This window comes from Rhinatrema bivittatum, chromosome 13, assembly GCF_901001135.1.
Source record: "Rhinatrema bivittatum chromosome 13, aRhiBiv1.1, whole genome shotgun sequence".
Taxonomy (NCBI): Eukaryota; Metazoa; Chordata; class Amphibia; order Gymnophiona; family Rhinatrematidae; genus Rhinatrema; species Rhinatrema bivittatum.
In genome coordinates, this window is record NC_042627.1 from 12,659,702 (window position 1) to 12,682,061 (window position 22,360).

At 41.2% G+C, this 22,360-nt stretch overlaps 1 protein-coding gene across 5 annotated transcripts in view; it reads left to right on the forward strand.

Moving 5' to 3' along the window:
- CCDC33 (coiled-coil domain containing 33) overlaps positions 1-22,360 on the forward strand; it is a 294,341-nt gene that overhangs the window by 210,920 nt on the left and 61,061 nt on the right. For 4 of the 5 annotated variants that reach the window (XM_029574706.1, XM_029574704.1, XM_029574705.1 and 1 more), the window contains 2 exons: positions 16,723-16,898; positions 19,283-19,334. The exons of the other annotated variant lie outside the window; for it this stretch is intronic. In XM_029574706.1, coding sequence (XP_029430566.1) covers positions 16,723-16,898; positions 19,283-19,334 — 228 coding nt within the window. The remainder of the gene's footprint in view (positions 1-16,722; positions 16,899-19,282; positions 19,335-22,360) is intronic. 5 annotated transcript variants of the gene reach the window in all.

Consider the following 22,360-nt stretch of genomic DNA (forward strand, 5'->3'; position numbering starts at 1 on the left):
GGATAGGAAAGATATGATAGCAGCACTTAAATATCTCCAAAGTATCAATGCACATGAGGCAGACCTCCTTCAATGGAAAGGAGGCTCTGGAAGAAGGGGTCATGGGATGAGCGTGAAAGGGGATAGAATGAGGAGTAATCTAAGGAAGTATTTCTTTACAGGAAGGATGCTGGATACATGGAGCAGCCTCCCTGTGGTGCAGGTGGAAACAAAGATAATACAAGAATTCAAAAACGCATGGGACAACCACAGATCTCAGAGAGTGGTAGGGATTGTAGAGCTGAGCAGTTTTATGCATGGGCAGCCAAGATGGGCCATATGGTCTTTTCTGCCATCATGTTTCTGTGTTTCTTAAACAGGACGCTAAAACGTACATATGCCCAGTGTATTTGCATTGCAAGAGTTTGAACTCAGAAAAACCATCATCCACTCACATGGTATGTGATGGAGGAGAAATCTTTTGATTAGAGTAGGTTGAGAACCAGGGAGGCCAGGGTTCAAATTCTGCCGCACTCTTTGTGACTTGGAAAGTCACATCACTCTCTGTTGCCTCAGGGTACAGGCTTAGGGCCTGATTTACTGAGCAGTTTCCCCCATAGTCATAGAATGGGGGAAAACGTTTAGTAAATGAGGCCCTTGGATTTTGAGCCCTTTGGAGATAGGGAAATAACCACAGTATCTAAATGTAACTCGCCTTGAGCTACCAATGATAAGGTCTGAGCTAAATCCCCAAAAAAACAAATAGCCACAGCACTGGGGATGAAATAGAAACCTGCACAAACAAAACCAGTCCATCGACCGGCACATGCCTCTAGAAAGGCCAACAAATGTAAAATTACCAGCTGGTGGACTGGGGTGGTTCCTATATGATTTGTGGAGGTGCGTGAACATTTCTATTCTGCAGCCTCTTTTTCTAAGCATCCGCTGAAATTCTTTCCCCGGTCTTCAGAGAGATCCCTCTATACCTAATTTGTTTACAGAACTGCTGATGGAGGTGAATTTGCCTTTCCTGAGTTCCCAGACCTGACCCAGACACCCTGCTTACACACTGCACTGAGATCAGTAAGGTCATCAGAAGCGGCAATCCCTTAGCACATCCTAATTCTATCTGATCCTAAATCAAACAGATGAATGTGTCACCTCTTTGATGGGTTTCTGTAGGATAAATCTTGACAGCTGCCATATTCCTCCCTTCCCCTGATAATACCTAAACTTTTCTTGCGTTTCTAGCACTGAGCTGTCCAACAGCCAGAGAGGTAGGGGTATACATTACATGTTGGTTTTAATGTTACCAAATTGTGAAGGTTAGGAATGCTCTGATTCTTTTGGTGGGGATATCAAAAAATTATGCAAAATTGTATGTAATTTTTTTTCAACTAAAGCAGCATAGTACTGAAAAAAAGATTTAAAAAAAATTTGTATTCTTGTTCCTTTTTATATTGCATACAGCAGTTTAAGAATTAAAAACAAAATGATGACCACTGCCTGCAGGCTCATCCATAGTCAAGAGTTTGTGCTGTTGACCCCCTTATATTTTTGCTATAAGATGGAGCCAAGAGAGCAAATAATCCTTGTATTGTAGATCTATCATTTGGCGTAAAGGCAAACTTACTGGGTCTATAAGAGAAAACTATTTGAAATTATTTAAAAAAAATGTTGGGAGTTGTAACATTATGATGACCAGAGGTCATAAGGTGACATCTGGCCTACAGGGGGCTCTCTTCTACAGTCTTGGCTTGCCTGAGGAAGGACCCTATACCCGTTTAAACATGTGGTCAAGACTCTCCTAACTCTTAAGCAACTGGGTTTATCATCCTCCCTTTCTTCAGCAACTTCTACCTTCAGGGTATTCTAATTTATATAAAAGAAAATAAATAAATAAACAAATAAATAAATAAATAAACCCTTCACTGTATCCAGAAGGGTGTAATCTTCTCTATCAATATCCTCTCTAATGGCATAGGATCATAGTGCAGTTCTCTTCATCTGGCTGTCTTGTCTCCTACAGGGTTCCACCTTCAATTACTACTTCTATGTTTATTTCAGCTTCCTCTTAGAAAGGAAAATCACCTTGAAACCATCTTTGTTTTATTTCCTTAGTTAATCTTTTAAAGCCCTTGATATTATTCAGTCTAGACCTATCAATAACAGCTTTCCACTCCTTAGGTCTCCACATTTAAGGATTTCTTAAACTTAAAATAGTTGCAACATTTCATTAAGTCCCTGGGTTTCCCCAAAACAATATACAGATTTTGTCTTTTAAACATTACAAACAGAAAACATTCACTAGCTATGGATTAATTGCTAACTATGGTGCTGGTTGTCTGAGATCTCCCATTCCCAACCATTCCTTATTCTCACAGATTGACCTTCTTTCTCTCTATTATGTTTTTACAGTTATGTTTTTATGTCTATTTTTAATTATGTCTGTTTTATTTGTAAATTGCTTTGACTGTCTTTTTAGTTGTAAAAGCGGTATATAAACCCTTTTAAATAAACAAATAAATAAATATAACCTCCTCCATGTCCAACAAACAATCAGACAGGAACAAGGCTTCTAACTAAAATGTTTCCTTTTTATCCCTCTTTGGGGAAAAAGGTGGAGCTGACAAATCTGAGGCATGTGCTCTGCAGAGGTTCGGTGCACCGACTTTCATACTGCAGCTTCTCCAGCAGTGCTTCTATGGAGGATTGAATTAGTGACCAGTTTTCCTTTTCCCGGGCTATCACACCTGATCCTCTTAAGCTTCAAAACAGCCACGCTAACATTCACTACCTAGAGGTATTATTCCTCTATACCAGGAGCCGCATTTTCCCAAGTTGGTTTTAGTATCTTCACAGCAACAAACCACAATCTCAGCTTTTCCTATTCCTATCATCTAATACAAGGAATGTTCCTCAACTGTGCTGTCCAGTCGAGTTAACCTGGTTACCTCCCACGTTCTTTTTATGAAACAATAAGGTAGCTTTTAAACACAGCCCAACTTTTCAAGCTCCCACTATTTCCCCAGCTTAGTTTAAAATTTATTTTTACTTTGTTTGTGCTACTCTCACACAGGGTCTCTACTGAATGCATTTCTCTGTCTCCCTACTAGTGCAAAAGAACCCCGATTCAGTGATAGAATAAAGTCTTTGTTAAAGAAATCCAGAGGAACTTAAATGCAGACAATGTTCATAAATATGGCTGTGGTTCATCATCAGCAAAGGGTTCCTCCATGCTAGGACTGGAGCTGTTGCTATTCCTCCCTGCCCTGCCCTAGAACTGCTGCTTCATCTTGCTTCAGCTGATTGCTGCTGTCTCTGGAATTCTGGGCAATGTAGTCCCCTTGGCAGCAAGCATAGCTTTTTTTTTTTTTCCAACCTATTTTTCTCTCCAGTAGCTCCTGTCTAACAACACTATATTTTTTCTGCACAGGGACTTTCAAAATACTAGCATATCACAAATAGCACCCGTAAAAGGTAGATCCATTTCATAGAATAATAGCAAGAAGAATAATTTATTCCCATCTGTATGATCTTCTCCCCAGAGGGACAAATCTCTACAAGAGACAGAATCTAAGGTTTCATCTAAACCTCATGAAACTTTCATAATAATTTATTCAGAACGCAATAAGGAGCGCATCATTACTTTCATTTTAAAAAGAAGATATTCCTGTTCATGAACCAGGGAAGATATATACAGTAATGACATAGCAGAGGAGATTTGCTACACTGTATGAGGATCTGAAAAGAGTTGAAATCTAATGTAGCAATTTTATCTCCAATAAAATTTATCATATTATCTTAGATAATTCAAGAGAAATATTTACAAGTACAAAGCTGCAAACCTTTTGCTAAGTGATAAGTTGATGAAATTTAAAAGAGGATGCGTCTGACTTCTTGCTCTAGAAGTTTATAAAAATCTCTATAGTGTTATTTGACGATATCCTCAAGCATGTAAGTCCAGTTATTAATAGTGCAGAATCATTAACATTTAGAAATATGAACTAGGAGGAATAATTATCTTTGATCTGGACAGATATGCTTTGTCCAAGATGATAAATTTAGTCTCATTGGTGTTGGTCATTATCCAGTGCCCCAACAGAGAGAATAAAGGGTAAAATACCAGAGGAAGTTTTGTTTTTGGCGATGAAATTCATTTGATAAGTGCTGAACTTTTCCCTATATTTGGATTATGCTGAAAATTCAATAAGGATAATAATTTTAAAAAATGCTGAGCAGTCATGAATGTTATCACATTTACAGCATGAACCGGTCAGATATCATGCTATGAAGTATCATGTGTGTATTTTGTTTTTTATTGAGGAAATATTTTCATGTCAGGCTTGCACAATAATGAATTCAGCAGACAAAAAGTATATTACATTTCTTATTGAATCATTTCTAACATACTCTGCTATCAGTTGCCAGCATTTTGATGTACAGTAACACTGTTATATTATTTCTGACAGCTTTTCTGAAATGGCCATGTACATGGTGGGTTCTCCTCTTTGCACTGGTTTCTGGAATTTTACTTAGCTCACGCTGGGCATGTTGTCATTTTTAAAGATGACTGTTGGCTCATCCTGACTAAGGACCAGCTAGACTGGTTCAGTTTCCATTAAACTTGGAACAAAGCCTTATCAGAATGATGTGTGTTAGAACTTAAAACAAGGACCGACTTCAGCCCCGTTAAATAGACATGGCTGCAGATCATAAAGAAATGATACGCCCATTCTGGTTTTCAATTGCTGCTGCTAAACAGTTGTTGAAAATTCAGGCCTGAGTTAACTGTTCCTTATGTGGAGGCAGACATGCTACCATTTATTAACTTTAATACATTTATTTTAAAATTGTAAATAAATTAGATATAACCAGGAAGTACCTTGCAGGCAACAGAATAATTCTTCACAAAGTGGCATTTATCTGCTCTAGAGACATGATAGAAAGCTGTTTCTCAGTGGCGTATCAAGCACTCCCCTCTTATCTCCAGTGTCCTGGTGCTGGTTACAAGCTAGTCTTAGCTGCTGGTGGTCATGCCTTATAATATCCACACATAGCAGCGCCTGACATTAGAGCTCCCTCATTCTCAGAGCTCTGGGTGATGAGACTTATCATCAGCTTGTTTTGCAATTCCTGGATTGTGTTTTGTTATCGCTGCAATAGTGGTTTCCCTGGAATCGCCAAGAAACCTGGGGATTGCTCCCCTCCTCCCTCTCCGCTGGTTTGTTCCATTCTTGGAGCACTATATGCTTGCGAGATGAACTTGGTTTCCTTCTTGCGTGTGAAGGGATGCTCCAGAATGTGTGTTCTGCTGAGCCATTGTTAAGTGTAAAGGCAATAACGGGTGCAATTGGCATGAGATATTTAACTCCTCCTTACACTATATGTCACAAGGCAACTTTCTATCAGGTGTATCCCGACAGAAAAATGGTTGAGAAACACTGCTCTAGGAAGTGAATGGCTTTTGTGGAAACTGAGGGCATCCGAAGCAATGGGGGTTCTAGGCTTAACAGCTTAATCCATGTTGTCTGGACAGGCTAAGCTAGTCCTAGTTTCACTCCACTGCCCCCTATGGACTTGTAGTTCCAGGTGTTGTAAGAAAAGTAGAATTACAAGTTCACAGATACAATGGGATAAAATCGGGATTGGCTTAGCCCCTGTAGATAACATGGAGCCAGTTGGTAACTCAACTGGGCATCTGTGGACTAGCCGCAGATGTTAGGATTCGTGGAGAACTGGTAATGCCCCGTGCTGCAGCACTCGCTCTCGATGCATGCACTGCCTCTTCTGTATGCAGATATAGCTCATGTGTATTCGTTATGGAGAGAGCCTGAAAAACAGAGTGGCTAGGGGATCCTCTAGGAATTCTTTTGGGACCACTGCCCTAAAACCTTCTGGGCCTGATATTGAAAGCGCATTCAGTGCTCCATAGCCGGATAAGTCACATAATCCGATTATCTTTTAACTGGTCAATTTGTAGGCGGATCTGGGCAGCGCCTTGACCGTAGATATTCGGCAGCACAGCCATGCCACTGAATGTTCCTTGTAACTTAGCCTAATAAGTCATATCCAGCTCAGTTAATCAGCCAGCGCTCAATATCGGGCTTCCTGTTACTGCTCGATGCCTTTATCCACTACAATGCAGGCATCAAATAGACAGCAAATATGTCCATCCATCCCTCTGTTTGGAACAAGGGCACAGGCCCCCCTGTTACTTGAAAATTATCTCTTATATGGGACTCATCCAGGGCACTGATATTGCCAGATACAGAAAGAGTTAATCGGTGTTCAAACCCGACACATTCATTATTTATTCAGTTAATGGTCCACTTCACGAAGTATGCTTTTGATTAAAAATTCATTGGGTGGATGGAGGCTTTAACCAGATGTAATGTATTGGGATTTTCTTTTCCATGAATGCTAGAGCAGCTGCAGGTGCACAGAAGCATGAAACCATCTCAGCCTCCTGTGATTAGAAAGAGCCCTTATTCCAGAAATTAGTTCAGTTTGTTCACTGTAGGGAAAAAAAGGGGATGTGGGTTCGGAGGGAGGGGAGGGCTGTTTGAAACGAAGAAAAAGCAAAGGTGACTGGGCATCTGGGGCCATAACCTTTCTCCCCGCTCAGGAGTGGGGGGAAAGCTTCCTGCAGGCTCCCCCAGTAAACCATTAAGAATTGTCTCCACAGCAAGGCCCCCACTCACTTTCAGGCTCTTTGTTTTTCTTTTTTTTTTTTCTTTCCACCCTCGTTAATTTACTTTATTTTTGTTATGAGTTGAGTCCATGAGACTAGTAAGTGTGATGCAGTATGGGAGATAAACAGTAAGTCCATAATAAACAAGTTCTGTGCTAGAAAATGCTAAAGGCCCAATTTTTAATGCCCCCCCCCCCCCCCCCCCCCCGCGTGCAAAAAAAATTCCCTCAACGCTTTTCTCGTAAATATTCTTGCAGTTTGCAGCACTCTTCCTTTGTTTTCTTTGTCAGCAAAACGTTTTGGGCTATCCTGATTTCATTTTTATTTTTATATACTACCATTTTCACCAGAACATGGGGCTGAAAGCATGAATATAGATTACTAATAATATACATCACCTTTAAAATAAAATATAATAAAAAAAAAAAGAATTAACATACATCACAATTAGAGAAAGTACAATAAAAATCCCTTCTGCAGAGTATCCTATCCCCTAACGTCTTGTGCTTGTCAATGGCACATTCAGCCATCCATGCGCAAACACTGGTTCCCTTAAAAGTTCTCCACCTCTATCGAATGTCTATGTCATTGCAAAAAACAGGAGTCATAGGAAGCTGTCGTCTCTTCAGAATAAATGGTAAATTAGATTTATTTGCCACTAATTCACTTCTCAGTATAATGACCGATTCTCCTCTTTTACTTCTAATCAAATTTTCAGCATCAGTTAAATGGTGATAAAGTACTCTCACAATCTTGTTCCATTCAGCAGTCCCTTTGGATTCAGATTTGTAAATAGCTTTATGAATATTCCATTTGCGTTATGGTATTCCTGACTGTATTTGCTCATTTGCAAACTAAGGCCCAGACTCATCAAAGAGCTATATTTATCATGGGAATATCGTGTGTTAGCTGTGGCGTAATAAAGGGGTGTAGTTATACAAAGTTTAGAGATGCTGCATCGCTCACAGATTAAAATCGTACCTCGCAATAATTTATCATGGAACAGCTTATTGCAGTGTGTGAGCATTAGCACGTCGTGCGCCCAAACCGTGAGATATGCGCACACTTTGTACCGATACGTGCAGAACCTTTTTTTCATGCCGCACAAGTACGCGTGTATCTCCCGTTGTGTGCACATTAGAGATGTGCATTCGTGTATCATGAATTAGGCAATTTCAACGAAATTGCCTAATTCGTCATGGTTCGGGGGACGCGAACCATGAAATGGATTTTCCCCGAAGTTTGGGGAAAATTCGTTTTTCGGGTTAGTGCGGGGGGGGGAGGGGCACATTTATTTAAAAAAAAACCAAAACACACACACCCCAACCCTTCACATTTACTCTATTACAACCCCCCCCCCCCCACCACCACCATCCCGATCCCTCCCCAAGACTTACTAAAAGCCCTGGTGTAATAAAATGGCTGCAACCATTAGTAACATAGGTGCATTTATGCGCTTGGTATCAAATAGGTTGAAAGCACACAAATCCCAATTCCATCATGTAACTGGACCAGTGAAGCAGCCAGTATCCCACTACTATTAGACTTCCCCCTAACATAGAATATTTTGGAAGACAGGGCAGGTAAGAAAAGGAATTTATTTGGTCCAGCAGGGCTGTGTAGATGTGTGTGAGCAAAGCCCTCGTTTTCACAATCGCAATATTAACCACCATTATAGCCGCTACCCACGATAACAGCGGCTATTCTGCAATAAAAACTTTTTACCCTCTCTACTGCACCCCAAAAATGTGTTAATTCCAATGTTAAATCCCACGTTAATGTGCTTTAAATTTCCCTGATATGTGGAAGGAGTCCCTCATATGCATAAAAAGCTAGCTCATGCATACTTATTATCAAATTTGCATACAAACTCGTGACTGTATAAAGATTATGCGTTTATCGTACGTTAGACCCCTTTTATCACACGATGAGGCCCTAACATGATTTGATTGATCCTGTAAATTGGGAAATGTGTTCTTGTCACCACAACTTCAGTTAGGATTGAATCAACACTTCTCTACATTTTCTTGTAACAAGCCTCATAAGCGGGCTGATACAGTAAGGTGCGGTAGAAAGAGCTGCGTTAGTGCCCGGCGCACCCGCATTTGCCGCACGCACAGTTCGGATCGCCTACCGCTCAATACTGTATTTAAATGGCATGCAAATGCAAGCCGCGTCCAAAGCGCGTCCATGAAGCGCAATCCATTTTACTGTATAGGCGCTATACAGTATCCTGGGTGCGCTGGTACCTGTCATTTCAAATGACGTTTGAAATGACAGGAACCAGGAAGTGGATGGTTCTCCTACAGACCCCGCTGCCTTGAGCGCCCGGCGCCAGCAAACCCCAGCAGCCGGCGATCGGAGGCAGGGAGCACAACAAAGCACCCTCCTTCGGACGGACAAGAGAGACGAAATTTCACAGTCCCAAACCAAACCAACCCAATCCAAGCCCCAGCAGAGAGAGACGAAATTTCACAGTCCCGGGCAAACTTTCCCCCAGCCCCCGCTCACCTGCCCTGGCCGCGGCCACGCAAGCCCCCAGCAGCAGCAGTAGAAGGGCGGCGAGAGAGAGAGCATCTTCAGCAGCCCCGCCGGCGAAGATGAATACGTGCACGCCTGTACATCCAATATGGGCGCTCAAGGCAGCGAAGGCGCATGCGCACACGCTGTGACCGGTTTCAATAAAACCAGTTATCTGCTAATGATGAATTGTCTGTAGTTTGATAAAACCAACGAGGTATCAGCTGCTGTATAAAGTAATTACAATATATTAGCAGCAAGCTGACTTCAAAATTGAAAATAAATGTTTCTGCTATTGACTAGTAGCAAGGAAGGCTTACCTATAAGTTCCCCTCTGGACTTATGCTGCTTCCAGATATCCTGGGCTGAGCAAAGAAACAAAGCATCATGTTGGAGCTAATCAAACCAAATGTATGTCCTAAAAGTGCCTTGAGATAACAGATAAATGTGAAGAGCCTTGTCTATTATTTTTTGGACCAGATAGAAGCAGATTGCAACTAACCTGAAAGTTACTGATTGAGTAGGCTGTGTAAAATGAAAGATACATGTAAAGACATTTGGATTTACCTTGTCTGTGCAGCATGCTGTGTTTAGTCTCTGTGGAAAAAGTCGAAAGAATGCTGGCATCAAAGGCACTGTTTAAATATTTGAAAAGCCCGCCAAAATTAGTGTCAAAGGTCACAGGGGGAGGAGTTTAAATGATTGACAAGGGGGAGGAGTTACAGAGCAATGAAAATAGTATACTATACTGGACTTAGTTTAACGTTATTTGTAGACCTGTTTCCAGAAAGCTGCCAACTCAGTTAAAATGAAAAATATGGCTGTCCCCTGCCACCTCTTCTTACCAGTACTGCAGCAGCACTGCACTGGGTCATGGAATATAGGACATGAGGGCACTGAGCTGGCACAAATTCACAGTCCCTGCAGCACCCTAGATTGACCAGCTTCCTGTTTGTAAAGGAAGCTCACATCGGAGGAGGAGGAAGACAAGGTGCTGCTGGCTTCCCTTAATTTAAACCTCCTAAATATGAACTGTCTTACCTTACAAGTCGGACAGTACAACTGCACTCAAACCAATGTGGCTTCCAGACCAAACTCAGTACCGAAACATTGCTGCTCTCATTTTCTGAGTTCATTCTTCTTCATTTGGTTCAAGGAAACTCTTTAATCTTGATTTCCCTCAACATCTCAGCTACTTTAGATTGTGTGGTTCACTAATCGTCTGCAGTCCTATGATCTTGGTGGGGATATTCTCTCTTGGTTTCTCTCCTGCTTGACAGGATGTCACTTCCATGTGAGGTCTGGTCTGGAAAACTTTAAAAAGAGGGGTCCTTCAGGGTTCAGCTCTTTCATCCAAGTTATTTACCTGAACACCTGAACACAACCAATTGCATCACTGCCATTAATTCTTGGCTCAAGCAATACGGCCTAGCCAAGACTGAAGTCCTGTGGTTGAGTATATCACCGCCTTTGCGGGATGAGTTTAAAATCTACGCTGACAACACCAGCTAGTTTTCCCTGTTATTGGCCCCATCACCTCCATACACCTGAACACAGCCAATTGCATCACTGCCATTAATTCTTGGCTCAAGCAATACGGCCTAGCCAAGACTGAAGTCCTGTGGTTGAGTATATCACCGCCTCTTCTGCTCTACAGTTCACCTCTCACATTCGTCACTGTCATTCGAGATCTGGTTGTCTTATTAGACCCTATTTTTGCTTTAAGCCCCAACTCAAAGCCCTTCAACAGGTCAGCCTTCTTCAAGCTTCGAGTTCTTCATCCTCAAACACCTCTTGCCCAAGGCTGATTTTAGAAGAGTAGTTCAGGCACTCATCTTGACCACCTTGGACTACTGTAATTCTCTTTACTTTGGATTGCCTCAATACATGATAGGGGCACTTCAGTTATTACAAAATGCTGCGGCGCGTTTGACTGTCTCCCATCCTATCAAAGAGCAAATCTCCCCTGTACTTAAGCAATTCCACTGTAAAGTATAGAATCCAGTTCAAAGTCATCACTTTGGTTTTCAAAGCTTTTCAAGCCAAGGGTCCAGGATATCTGGCTGATAAATTAGTACAGTATCTTCCCCATCGCCCATTAAAGAACTTTTAATATTAAACTTGTCATTTGCAGACCATTCGTGCCAGGGCTTTTTTTTTTTGCAGGCCCCACCCTGTGGAGTGCTCTACCTCTGTCCCGCAAAAACATTGCTGATTACCAAATATTCATGAAACAGATGAAAGCCCACTACTTCCAATTGGCTTTCTCTTAAATTTTTGCCTAATCTCTGTGCCAGGTTTTTATTGCTGGTTTTGTATGCTTTACTGAACCTCCTGTTTTTGCTCATTGTAATACTGTCTGTTGCTACATGTTATTACCTTGACTTGTTTTTTTTATTTATTTATTTATTTATTTTTAATTTTTATATACCGGAATTCCTGTATGCAATACAAATCAGTCCGGTTTACAAGTAACAAAAAGGTTGCCCTGGTCTGGTAGATTAGACTGGGGTCTTTTACATAGAACATAGAACAATAACAATCAACTATTGAACATTATTTTTTATTATTTTATTATTATTTATTATTTATTATTATTATTTTATTATTATTTTTTATTGAACATTATTTTTGTTACGATACTGTAAACCACCTATCTCGGAACACCAATATGGGCGGTATATAAGAACCTGTAAATAAAAAAACTAATTAATTAAATTGGCATCCCTTTCTCTAGTTTCCAGAGTGAACAAAAACCATGCCACCAACATATTCAGCCTTCTCACTGAAATTTTCTTACCAGATTCTGCAGCTCAGCAGAGCACTATTGTAGTTTTGTATTTCGCCCAAAACCCCGAGACCTTAGGTTAGGGCAAGGACAGACGACGTTGGTCCTCCAGAGCCACAAGCAGGTCAGATTTTTAGGATGTTCACAGTGAATATGCATGAGGTAGGTTTGCATGTACTGCCTCCACTTTATGCAAATCTATCTCATGCTTCAGTCGAGGACGGAAGTTGCCTGCTCCTGGACTAGGAGAACTAGAACTGCTAGTTTTTTTTTCCCCTCAGTTCTTCAGTGTTTGTGCATTTTCAGTTCCAGCAGCACTAAGAGCCTGGAGGTCATTAGCCTGCTGCTACTCTGCTCTGTTGCTAAAGAGCTCTGTCTGTTGTAGCAACAGGCTCATTATAGAAAGTCAGTGCAAGCAGGAACCGAAAATCGGGCATGTGCTCTCAGGATTGAACAATCGTCAACCTTCCCACAGAAAACTGGTGAAAAGGAAGCTTCTAGGCTCTCTCTTATGCTTGCTACAAGTGCCCCGGTAAGTTTTTGCACCTGTCTGAGGCAGTGGAGCGGAGGACTGCCTCATACCTCTGAGGGACCTGCCTTTTGTTTGCATCCAACCCTGACGTTTACTCAGTTGGTTTTTTTTTTTTTTTTTATGTTGCTGTTTGATCTTGGTGGCACCTGGCAACTATCTGGCAAGTGAATTAGCAGGGATATCAGGAAGGGGGAAATGGGCTGGAGTGCTGGAGGCCGTGCAGGGGAATGGAGAGAGGTTCTGGACCAGTGCTGTTCTACAGGCGGTGCTGATGGAAGTTTACTATAGACCCTACTCTTCAGCTGTAAGTATTTGTTGACGTAGCAGGGAAGGGCTCAACCTCTAATGGCACCAATAATACAAGGTGATTAGCACAACTATAAATCTACTTGACTTTTATCCATTTTTATGTAAGCCTGATACAAATGTACCTGTGGCAAGGTGAAGGGAGGAACTGAGAAGCTCCACCAATAATATTCTGGATTTTTCTGCTCTGTTCAATCAGTGGTACAGGCCCTGCTTTAACAGCCAAGAGGTCTTAAGTTCCAGCCCCAGAATCTCCAGTTATAGTCAAACAAGTTGTAGTGCTGCGTGCAGAAGCCACCAGTTAAAATGGCACTGATAGAGTTAAACTTATCTGCTGTAAAAATTGTTTTATTAATGCAATCCTAGGCCCTTGGTGATCTGCAAGGGACCATATAGTTATCTTCAATAGAAAACATTCTGTAATACGATCTGATCTGAAGTTATTGGTCCAGCTCCGTACAAATAATAATTTAATGTCAACATAAATGCTTCTAAAACATCTTATTTATGAAAGACATCCAAGTCAAAAATCCAAAGTGCCCATGCCCTGTCCAAGCAGATTTCATTCTCGCGGTGTTGGTTGTTCATCATAAATAGCTTGGGCTGCCCCTGCTCACTGCATTCCTCTGATTAACGATTAACCGGGTTTTTGTAATGCAGAGGGGAGATTACCTACAAAGGACTCGGCAAATTGCTGAGATGAGCATTTGTGCCCTTAATAAACCCACAGGGTCTGGACTAATTAAAATCCCAGTTATTTAGCATTTTCCCCACAGGATCTCTTCTGGATACCGTAGGAGGGTGGATGATAATTAGAGAAACTCACTGGTGATTTAAAAAAAAAAAGAAGGTGGTTCTGGGTGGGGGCCAGCAGCAGCCTCCACCTTCCTCTCTGGCTACAGTGTAACAAGGTAATGATGGCAGAAAAGGACCAGATGGCCCATCCAGTCTGCCCAGCGAGCTTCTGATGGTGGTATCTACCGCTTTGTGCAGATAACCCCCCATGCCTTAGTAATATTAACAATCAAAACCAAGCAACTGTCAGACTCATAATAAATTACTGCTAGCAATGTTTTCACTGGGTGAGAAACCGCCCTGATAATTCAGGCAAGGCTGCTTTTAAGGTTCTTTGCTATGGGACTTGGCCATAGAAGCCGTCCTGTGCTTTCCCCCCTTATGTCTGCGTGTCGGTATCCCAGCCCATAAAAGCCCATGTTAGTTGTTGTCTGAATCCAGTTCCCCCCCACCCCCTCAGTCGAAGTGGGGAGGGATGGGGGATGAAGACGTAATTTGCCGCAGTTGAAAAAGGTTTCTGATGGGTGACCCTATGTGACCTGGCAGAAAATCCACAGGGGTTTCCTGAAATCTGCGACTGGTGCTTAAGAACCTGCTGTCTTTTCTATAGGTGGTGATTTGGATCAGGAAGAGCAGCTGGAGGAGAAATGTTGTGGGCATATAAGCGTAAAAGGAAAAAAAGGAAGAACAGGGAAAAAAAACTGTCGTTTTGTTTCCCAGTTCTTTCAATCCTGTCCTTTTGCTCACAATTTATTTTTGTTTCTGTTTTGTTTCTATTGCAGTCAGTGGTGCTCACTGACTAATAAAAAACAAAACACACAGATGTTCCCACTCCCAACCTAAGCATTTGTCCCCTACCATGGGAGCCTGTTCTGTGGTTGCCAAACCTTTCCCCTCCTGTCCGTAGCATCCGAGCCTCTCTCTCCCCACTTCCCAGCATCCATTCCCTTCTCTCTCCCTCTATCCATCTTCGGCTGCTGCCGGGATGGTGATCTCTAGGATTCCTCCAGTATTCGGCAGCCAGTCGGTCTCCCCGTGCCGGCACCACAAGCTGTTTTCAAACGTGCAGGCCGGCACTTCCTGTCTACCGATCACTTCTCACAGGAAGTACCGGCCCGCGAGTTTGGAAGCTGCTTGTGGGGCCCGCACAGACACTACAGGGTGCTCAGAAGCCTCAGGATGGAATTGGGTGATCCTCCCTAATGGCAGGGAATGTACCAATGGCATTTTCATTCTGTTTTGTGTTCTGGATAAGAAATGACACAAAACTAAATAAAACAGATTGTTGATATTTACAACACGCCTAGTAAAAAAAAAAAAAAAGCTACATTTTATGAGAGAACCTGCTCAGTTACATAGAAACATGGAAAAAGTCGACAGGAAAGGACCCTGTGGCCCATCCAGTCTGCCCAGCAAGCTCCCATAGTTACCAGTTTCCCATACTTCTCAGTAACTCAGACCGCCAATGTCAGGGCTCTTGTTGGTTACTGTTTGAGACCTTTGAATCAGAGAGTAATGTGCAATGTTGGGAGTTGCATCAGAAGGGTAGAATCAGGTTTTTGGTTAAGGGTAGTAACTGCCACATCAAGCAAGTTACCCCCATGCGCATGTGTTTTCCCAGACCGTACGGTTCAGTTGTGTGTGTGTAGTTACGCTGGCAGTGAAGCAATCGGTGGCTGCTCCTCACTGGAAATGCTCTGAATAGAAGAGAACTCGGTCCTTGCTACTGCTCAAATTAGTCTAGTTTTCAGGATGCCTCAGAATTAATTCCATGAAGGTGAAAAGTGCTCCAGATTTATCAGTGAAAGCATCCAGGTCATTTCAGTAGGAAAAACACCAGGGCAAAACAAAACTGGCACAAAAGTTTGATTAATCAGCCCCAAAAAATCCACTTCAGCCCTTATTTCCTCATCTACCAAAAGCCCATGGGTAAAACTACTTAAAATTGTATAAAACATTTCCATTTCTTTTCTGTTTTGTTCATTCCTTACTATATAGAATATGTGATCTGTTGAAATGACTACTAAATATACGACAGTGTACCGCTCATAAAATTAGCCGGTGATATCCTGGCAATTATCTCCTTAGCTTGAGTAGTGGAGATTCATCTTTTTCTGCTATCATCTACTATGTTAACATTAAAAAAAAAATTCCCTTTGTGATGTGATTTTTGATTCAATGACAGTGAAAAGGGGTCCCGAGCAAAAGAAAAAATTCCACACCCCTATATATCACCTAGTTGTGGAATATCATCATAGCACAACTTATGATGGTACAAAGGAATACGGAGTAAGAGGTGTCAGGGTAACTGACTATTCTGGCTCGTCTGTGCATTATTATTTTGGGGGTTTTTTTTCTGCATTATGTACTCCTGAGGGAATTCTGTCTTCTGCACAGTACTGTAAAATTCTGTAAAATGTTACATAGTGTATTTGTCAGAATAACACAATATAGACACCATCCAAGAGTATTAATTAATTTAAGGTTCCATGCAGAAAGAGGTTCGTACTCAGAAGCAGAATTTTTAGTTTTCTGAATTCTCTCAGGAGAATTGTGATAGTTGTCTCCATCAACTTTTCTCCCATCTTTCCCCCCTGACATCTACCATCCAACTCTCCTCCCCCACATCAGCCTTTCGGCCATGCTTTCCTCTACCCCACCCCCTACCCCCCTTGCTCTTTCTATCAGCCTTCTTGCCACTCTCCCCTCCACCCATCCTGATCCTCTCTCCTCACACTCATCCCCCAGTCAACAAACCTCTCTCCAGCTGCTGCCTCGTTCTGTCTTACTTGCATCAACTTGCTGCTGCCTTCATGCCAAGCGCAAACTATGCTTTTTCTTCCAACCTACATGGCCCGATGATGCCACTGCTGCCCTTCCTCTGATGGGCATTATGCCATGATCAGTGTCCCGATCTGTCTTTCCCCAGCTCACCGTGCCAAGGTCCACCTTTGGCATGCAGACAAATTCTGCACAGAAACTTCAGGTTCTGCAGAGAACGGGGAATTCTGCATTACACGGTGGCACAGAATTCCCCCCAGACGTAAGTACACTATGGGACACTGAGTTAGTGTAAGAGTTATTTCATTTGTTCTTCTTAATTTGTAGTTACAGAAAGAGAACACCCGTCTCCCATCCTATGATGCTGTAGCAGAGATCCTACCTAATTATCAGCTTTTGTACCGGGACAAGAATGTACTCCCTGACAGCCAAAGAACAGCTGCTTCCCGAAAGGGGCAACCGCCAGCTCAGTTGGAGCTTACTAATGTCGAGATCCCAAGCAGGTACATGCAGTCTCGTGATGCATCAAGATGCGATCCTGGGGTGGATGGCAGGCCAACACAGGTTCCTTTACAAGCTGTTATCTCTCCCCAACAAAAGCAGATGGTCCATCCAAGGTTCATACCTTCTCCAACTTCAAGATTTCATGTCTCTTGGAGTTGATACAAAAGTGGAGCCATACACTGCTTGCGGGTCTGCCAGGAAATATGGAAGATCCCCTAACCCTAAATGGCCTTACCTGCATAATTTATGACCCTACCAAGTTATGCTTTCCAGTGTTTGAAGCAGTACCTGCATTAACTTGTTCATAAACTGCTTTTATAAATTATATAATCTAAACAAAAGCAGCATACACAATTTAAAATAAAGCATAATGATCATAAAAACACAACGATTTGGATGGGCCAACAAAACCAGTAAATACGGGAGAAAGTGAGGTCAATATTCAAATGTATTTAGCTGGCTAACTCAGAAGTTATCCAGTCAAATGAAGATTTGGGCACTTATTCAGCTGTGATATTCAGAGGTAGCCAGATAACTTAACCAGCTAAGTCTGGTTGGCCCATAGATAACTTACGATAGTGGGCTATATTCAGTATTGTGACTACACTATTGAATATACTTCCAAAGTTAGCCAGATGAGTTTATCCAGCTAGCCAGACAGTGATTGAATATGGACTTCAATATTTTTAATTCCAAAGAGAGAGTTTCCCTGCTGCAGCTATTCATGTGCCTCTGTGTAGGAGAAGATGCACTATATAGCGAGGGCATTTTTCAAAGCCATTTACCTGACCTGGCCAGTCTGAAAATTGCCATCCTCAGAGCAGCTAAAAAAAAATGCACGAGGGCTTTTTACAGGGTGCACGCTGTTAGCATTCCTTTGTGTATCGTTAGGTCGTAGGACTAAAATGGTGTGTGCGCTTGGCATTTTCAAAAGTCCACACGCTTTTTTACATCTCCTCTGCTACCCGCACAGATAGGTAAAAAGAACACCAGCGCTTTTAGGATGTCTGATTTCTGCTAGCTAACTTTCAAAGGGAAACTGCCGGTGCAGTTCTCTTTGACAATTGGCAGCAAAGTACATGTCGTGAAAATGTGCATGTACTTTGCAATGATGCCGGCTATTCAAAATTGCACCATAATCGCTGCTTCAGCTCTGCATTGAAAGTTTTTTAAAAATAAAGGCTGCTGAAGTATTTTAGTGCATAACTTAAGTACTCGCTGTTGACCATTTTGGTCCTTGAGGGCTGCAAATCGGTCTGGTTTTCTGGCTGTACAAGATAATTTCTATGAAATATATTTGCATGCATTTAGGGGTCAATTTTCAAACTGTGCATTTTGTAATAAAGTCCATGGTGCTTTTGTCCATGGACTGTGCCCTAGGTTTTGTAGGAAAAATGTGTGCATTTTTGGCTTTGAAGCTTGTCATGGGTAAAGCATACCAGTGGATGTTTGCTCCTGCTTTCTTTTTTTGGGGGGGGTATTTTTTCATTGAAATTAAATGTGTTGAGATTTGAAAAGGGAATCTGTGCTTTATTTTCCTTCCCCAACAAAATGTGCTCCCAAAAACACCTAATTTGAATGTGGCTAAAAGCGCACACGTGGTAGAATAATGCAGTCTCTTAGCCTCATTGAGGGAAGGCAGTTTTTAGACATGGCATATGTTGGTTATCCTGGAAAGCTGACCAGTTTACAACCCTCGAGACCCAGTTGTCTGCCCCATAGAGCTTTCATGGGTCTGTCTTGGAATTTTAGGCGTTTAGGGAGCTTTGAGTCATGCTGTACCCACGGGAATGATATAAACTGTTAAGTTTATTTTAGCATTGGCTAAATATTGTCAGACTACTAGGATTATTGAATGCAAAACATATGGAGGGCAGAGAGGTATGTAGAGGACAAAAATTACTTGTAATAAAGGGTTTTGGTGTTAAACGTTGACTGAGCATAAAATGCTCGTGAACGAAGCAACCTTCCTATTTGGCAACCTTTAATCACCTTGCTTATGACAGAACATGCATTGAATTTTGATCTAGGGAAAGGCAGCAGAGCTGGAGCAACCGAATGACAAACCTAAAATGGATCTAGCCTCCAATTCTCATGAACAGTCTAATCCATATCTTGCTAGCAATCAAGTGGGTGTGACTCCAGTCAGCTCTCTCTCATGGATCCCTTTATTGGGCCATCACTGGGCAATGACACTGGGGTCCCTTTCCTTCACATGCTTACGTAGGATTAGCTTTGTCATGTCTGCCTTCCCACAGCAGACATGAACATTAGGTGATCGTTGAACTGTGATGTCCAAAAAAAAAAAATTAGAAAGTGCCAAGACAGCATCTTAAAATACAATATCCTTTATGTGTTTTCAGAATTTTGTTTTCTTTTATAGCAACTTGGTGGAAAAGATGCAAGGGTATACAATCCGAGACCACCAGGATCGGGTAAGTGCCCAGAAAAATGTGTGACAGGAGAGGGAAGTATCTCTGTGTCAGAAGGTGAAAACCATGAGAATAATTTTGGAGCTATTCAGAGGAGGGACATGGCTTTTTGTTTGGGTTTTCATCACTTAAACTGCTAGTGCCTGGAAATGCTCAAATGGAAGACCTGCAGGCAGAGCGAGGAAAGAATGTAGTATGTATTCATGTATTGGGTTTATATTCCACACTTCCTGAAGCTCAGGGCAGATTGGGCCAGCTTCTCAATCCAGCCCACAAAACTTAATCCTGCTGGCCCATGCTTTGACTGGTGTGTTGAATTGTGCGGGGGATCTCCACCCCCAGATATGGCATACTGGAACACCCTTCCTCACATCTCTGACATACTGGAGCTCCATTTTCCCAGCAATATGTAGGATATGCCAGGCCCCCTACCCCCTTATTCTATATATACAGTATATGTGTGTGTGTGTGTGTGTCTCTCTCTCTCTCTAATGTTTTAAATGATTTGAAAGATGCTTAATGTTGCAAGCTTTATTACACAATGGCAAAGAATATCAAAATTATTCAAAAAATAAAATTGGCACAAAAACACAAACATATATTTATCAATTGCCCTAGTCAATCATTCCTTATTCACACCGCTTCTAAACTTCCTGTACTGTTATGCATTTATAACATGTATAGATATCAACATAAAACATTGTCAAAATATATACAAACTGCTTGTAATGAAACAATGACACACTTGCAATATAGCTGGACTTCAAGAAAGATACTTTGTGAATTGCAAATGAGTCACATGGAAGATACATTCATTTAAAAAGGAGATACATTTTAATCACAGTCCACAAGGAAGGATACTTTGTAATTGTTTCACAGGACTGTTGTTCCAATGATGTTTCTGTAGTCTGTGTTCTACTTCTGCTATATCTGTATTCTCTCAGTCTCTACAAAGGTCTCTGTTTTCATTGTCCAGGCTTCCTTATGGGAAAATAATGTTCATAACTATTCTTGATTTGAATCAATGGACTGTATTTAATGAAGAGGACTCTATTTCTTATTAGAGATGTGCTTCGGCTGAACCTTTCAGTTCAGCCTTTGTTATCGGCCCGCCTCGGGAAATTTCAGTTTCCCGCAGTTCGGGGCTTTTTTTTTTTTTCAGCCGCTCCAAATTTTGGGTTAGTGCACACTAACAGGATTAGTGCACACTAACTCCTGTTAGTGCGTGCTAACATTTCAATGGGAGCACGCACTAGTAGTAAAGTAGTAAAACAAAACATAAGTAAGTTTAAACGAATGGTTTAGGGGATGGAAAGGGGAAGAGGGAGAAAGTTTAGATAAGGGGGTAGGGAAGTTCCCTCCCAGTCCAATCCTTAATTGAAGTGGACTGGGAGGGAATGGGGGAAGGCCCAATTATGTCGCGTAACTTGCTAAAATCCCAGCCCCCCCCCCCCCCATGCACGCCGCCCTCACATGCATGCGGATTATAAAGTTCACGCGTGTGCGGGTGGCCCGCGGATTTTATAACATGCTTGTGCTGGCCCATGCATGTGCATGCACTGGGAACCACGCGCACCTTTTAAAATCTACCCCTTAGCGTGTTGGAAACCTTTTCAAGTCTCTTTGCTGGAGCTGTATCTGGGGCAGACTTCAATGCCTCTTTGCAGTACAGACGCTGAGATGTTAGTGTCAAATAGGGCTCTTAGCTGTTTGTATCTGGTGGTCATTTGTATAGAACTTTATTGACCCCTGTGGAGAGCTACAACCACAGATATTCTTAAGAGTACTGTCTTTCATTGTACATTTGTAATCATGAGGAATGATTGACTAAGGCAATTGATACATGTGTGTGTTATTGTGCCATTTTTATTTTTTGAAATATTTTTTTTGAATAGTTTTGATATTCTTTGCCATTGTGAAATAAAGCTTGCAACATTAAGCATCTTTCATATCATTTAAAACATTAAATAAACATTAAATAAATAAACATTATAAACATTAAATAAACATTAAATAAACAAATAAAAGTTATAAATAAATAAATAAATCATTTAAAACATTAGTGGTTAGTTACTCTATTTTAGAGTTTTCTAACATATATACACAAAAAGTGTATTTGACTCAAGGCAAATAATTTTCCTTACTACCATAAAATTCAACAGTGTGAAACAAAGTGTTAAGAAATGTTCACTTATTAGAAACGGCACCATGAATCATCTTTCTTGTCGATATTCTGCATAGAGCACTTCAAAGCGGTTCCTCAAACGTTATTGCTTTCGTACTCGTCCTTTCATATCGATGTTATTCAAACTATTTGAAAGTTAGAATGTTCATTTTTTTGAACAAATCCAGCAGTAAAGTAACAAATCGTTGGAATGATATGTTCTTCTTATATAGCAGAACCAAATGGTTCTTAACCCTAACAAGGGCCCAATTGTTCGCCGTTATCGGCTTCCTCAGAGGGACGATCTTTCTTATTATGCCACAGTTAAACATTACATATAAAAGTAAAATAAGAGACTGGTGGTGTATATGAGAACCACTTTTTACACAAAGATTTCTTTAATATAAAAAAAAATAAACATACTTGCAAACCCGATGTATCTAATGGAAGTTTAGAAATATCTAACATTTCATTAAAATATGCAATCTCAAAATATAAAACAATTTTTTAGACCACAACTCAGCTTAAAGAGTTTAAACATAAGCTAACAAAAATTATAATCAAGGGGAAGCTCACCTTAGTAAAACACTTATTTCAAAGAAACATATCTGGAACTCTCGCGGTATCTGAAAGAACCTATTCCCAGAGGTCTTTTAAATTCCAAAAACATGAAGTCAAAATTGGAATGATTCATCAATAGATTAAAAAATTTAAAAGTTAATTAACCAAAGTAATTACAAGCTAATTGGTAAACTATGTTAAAAGAAAGCTTCCCACGCAATGATGGTATTTAGCCCACAAGGATAAATAAATTAACCAAAGTACTTACAAGCTAATTGGTAAGCTAACTATGTTAAAAGAAAGC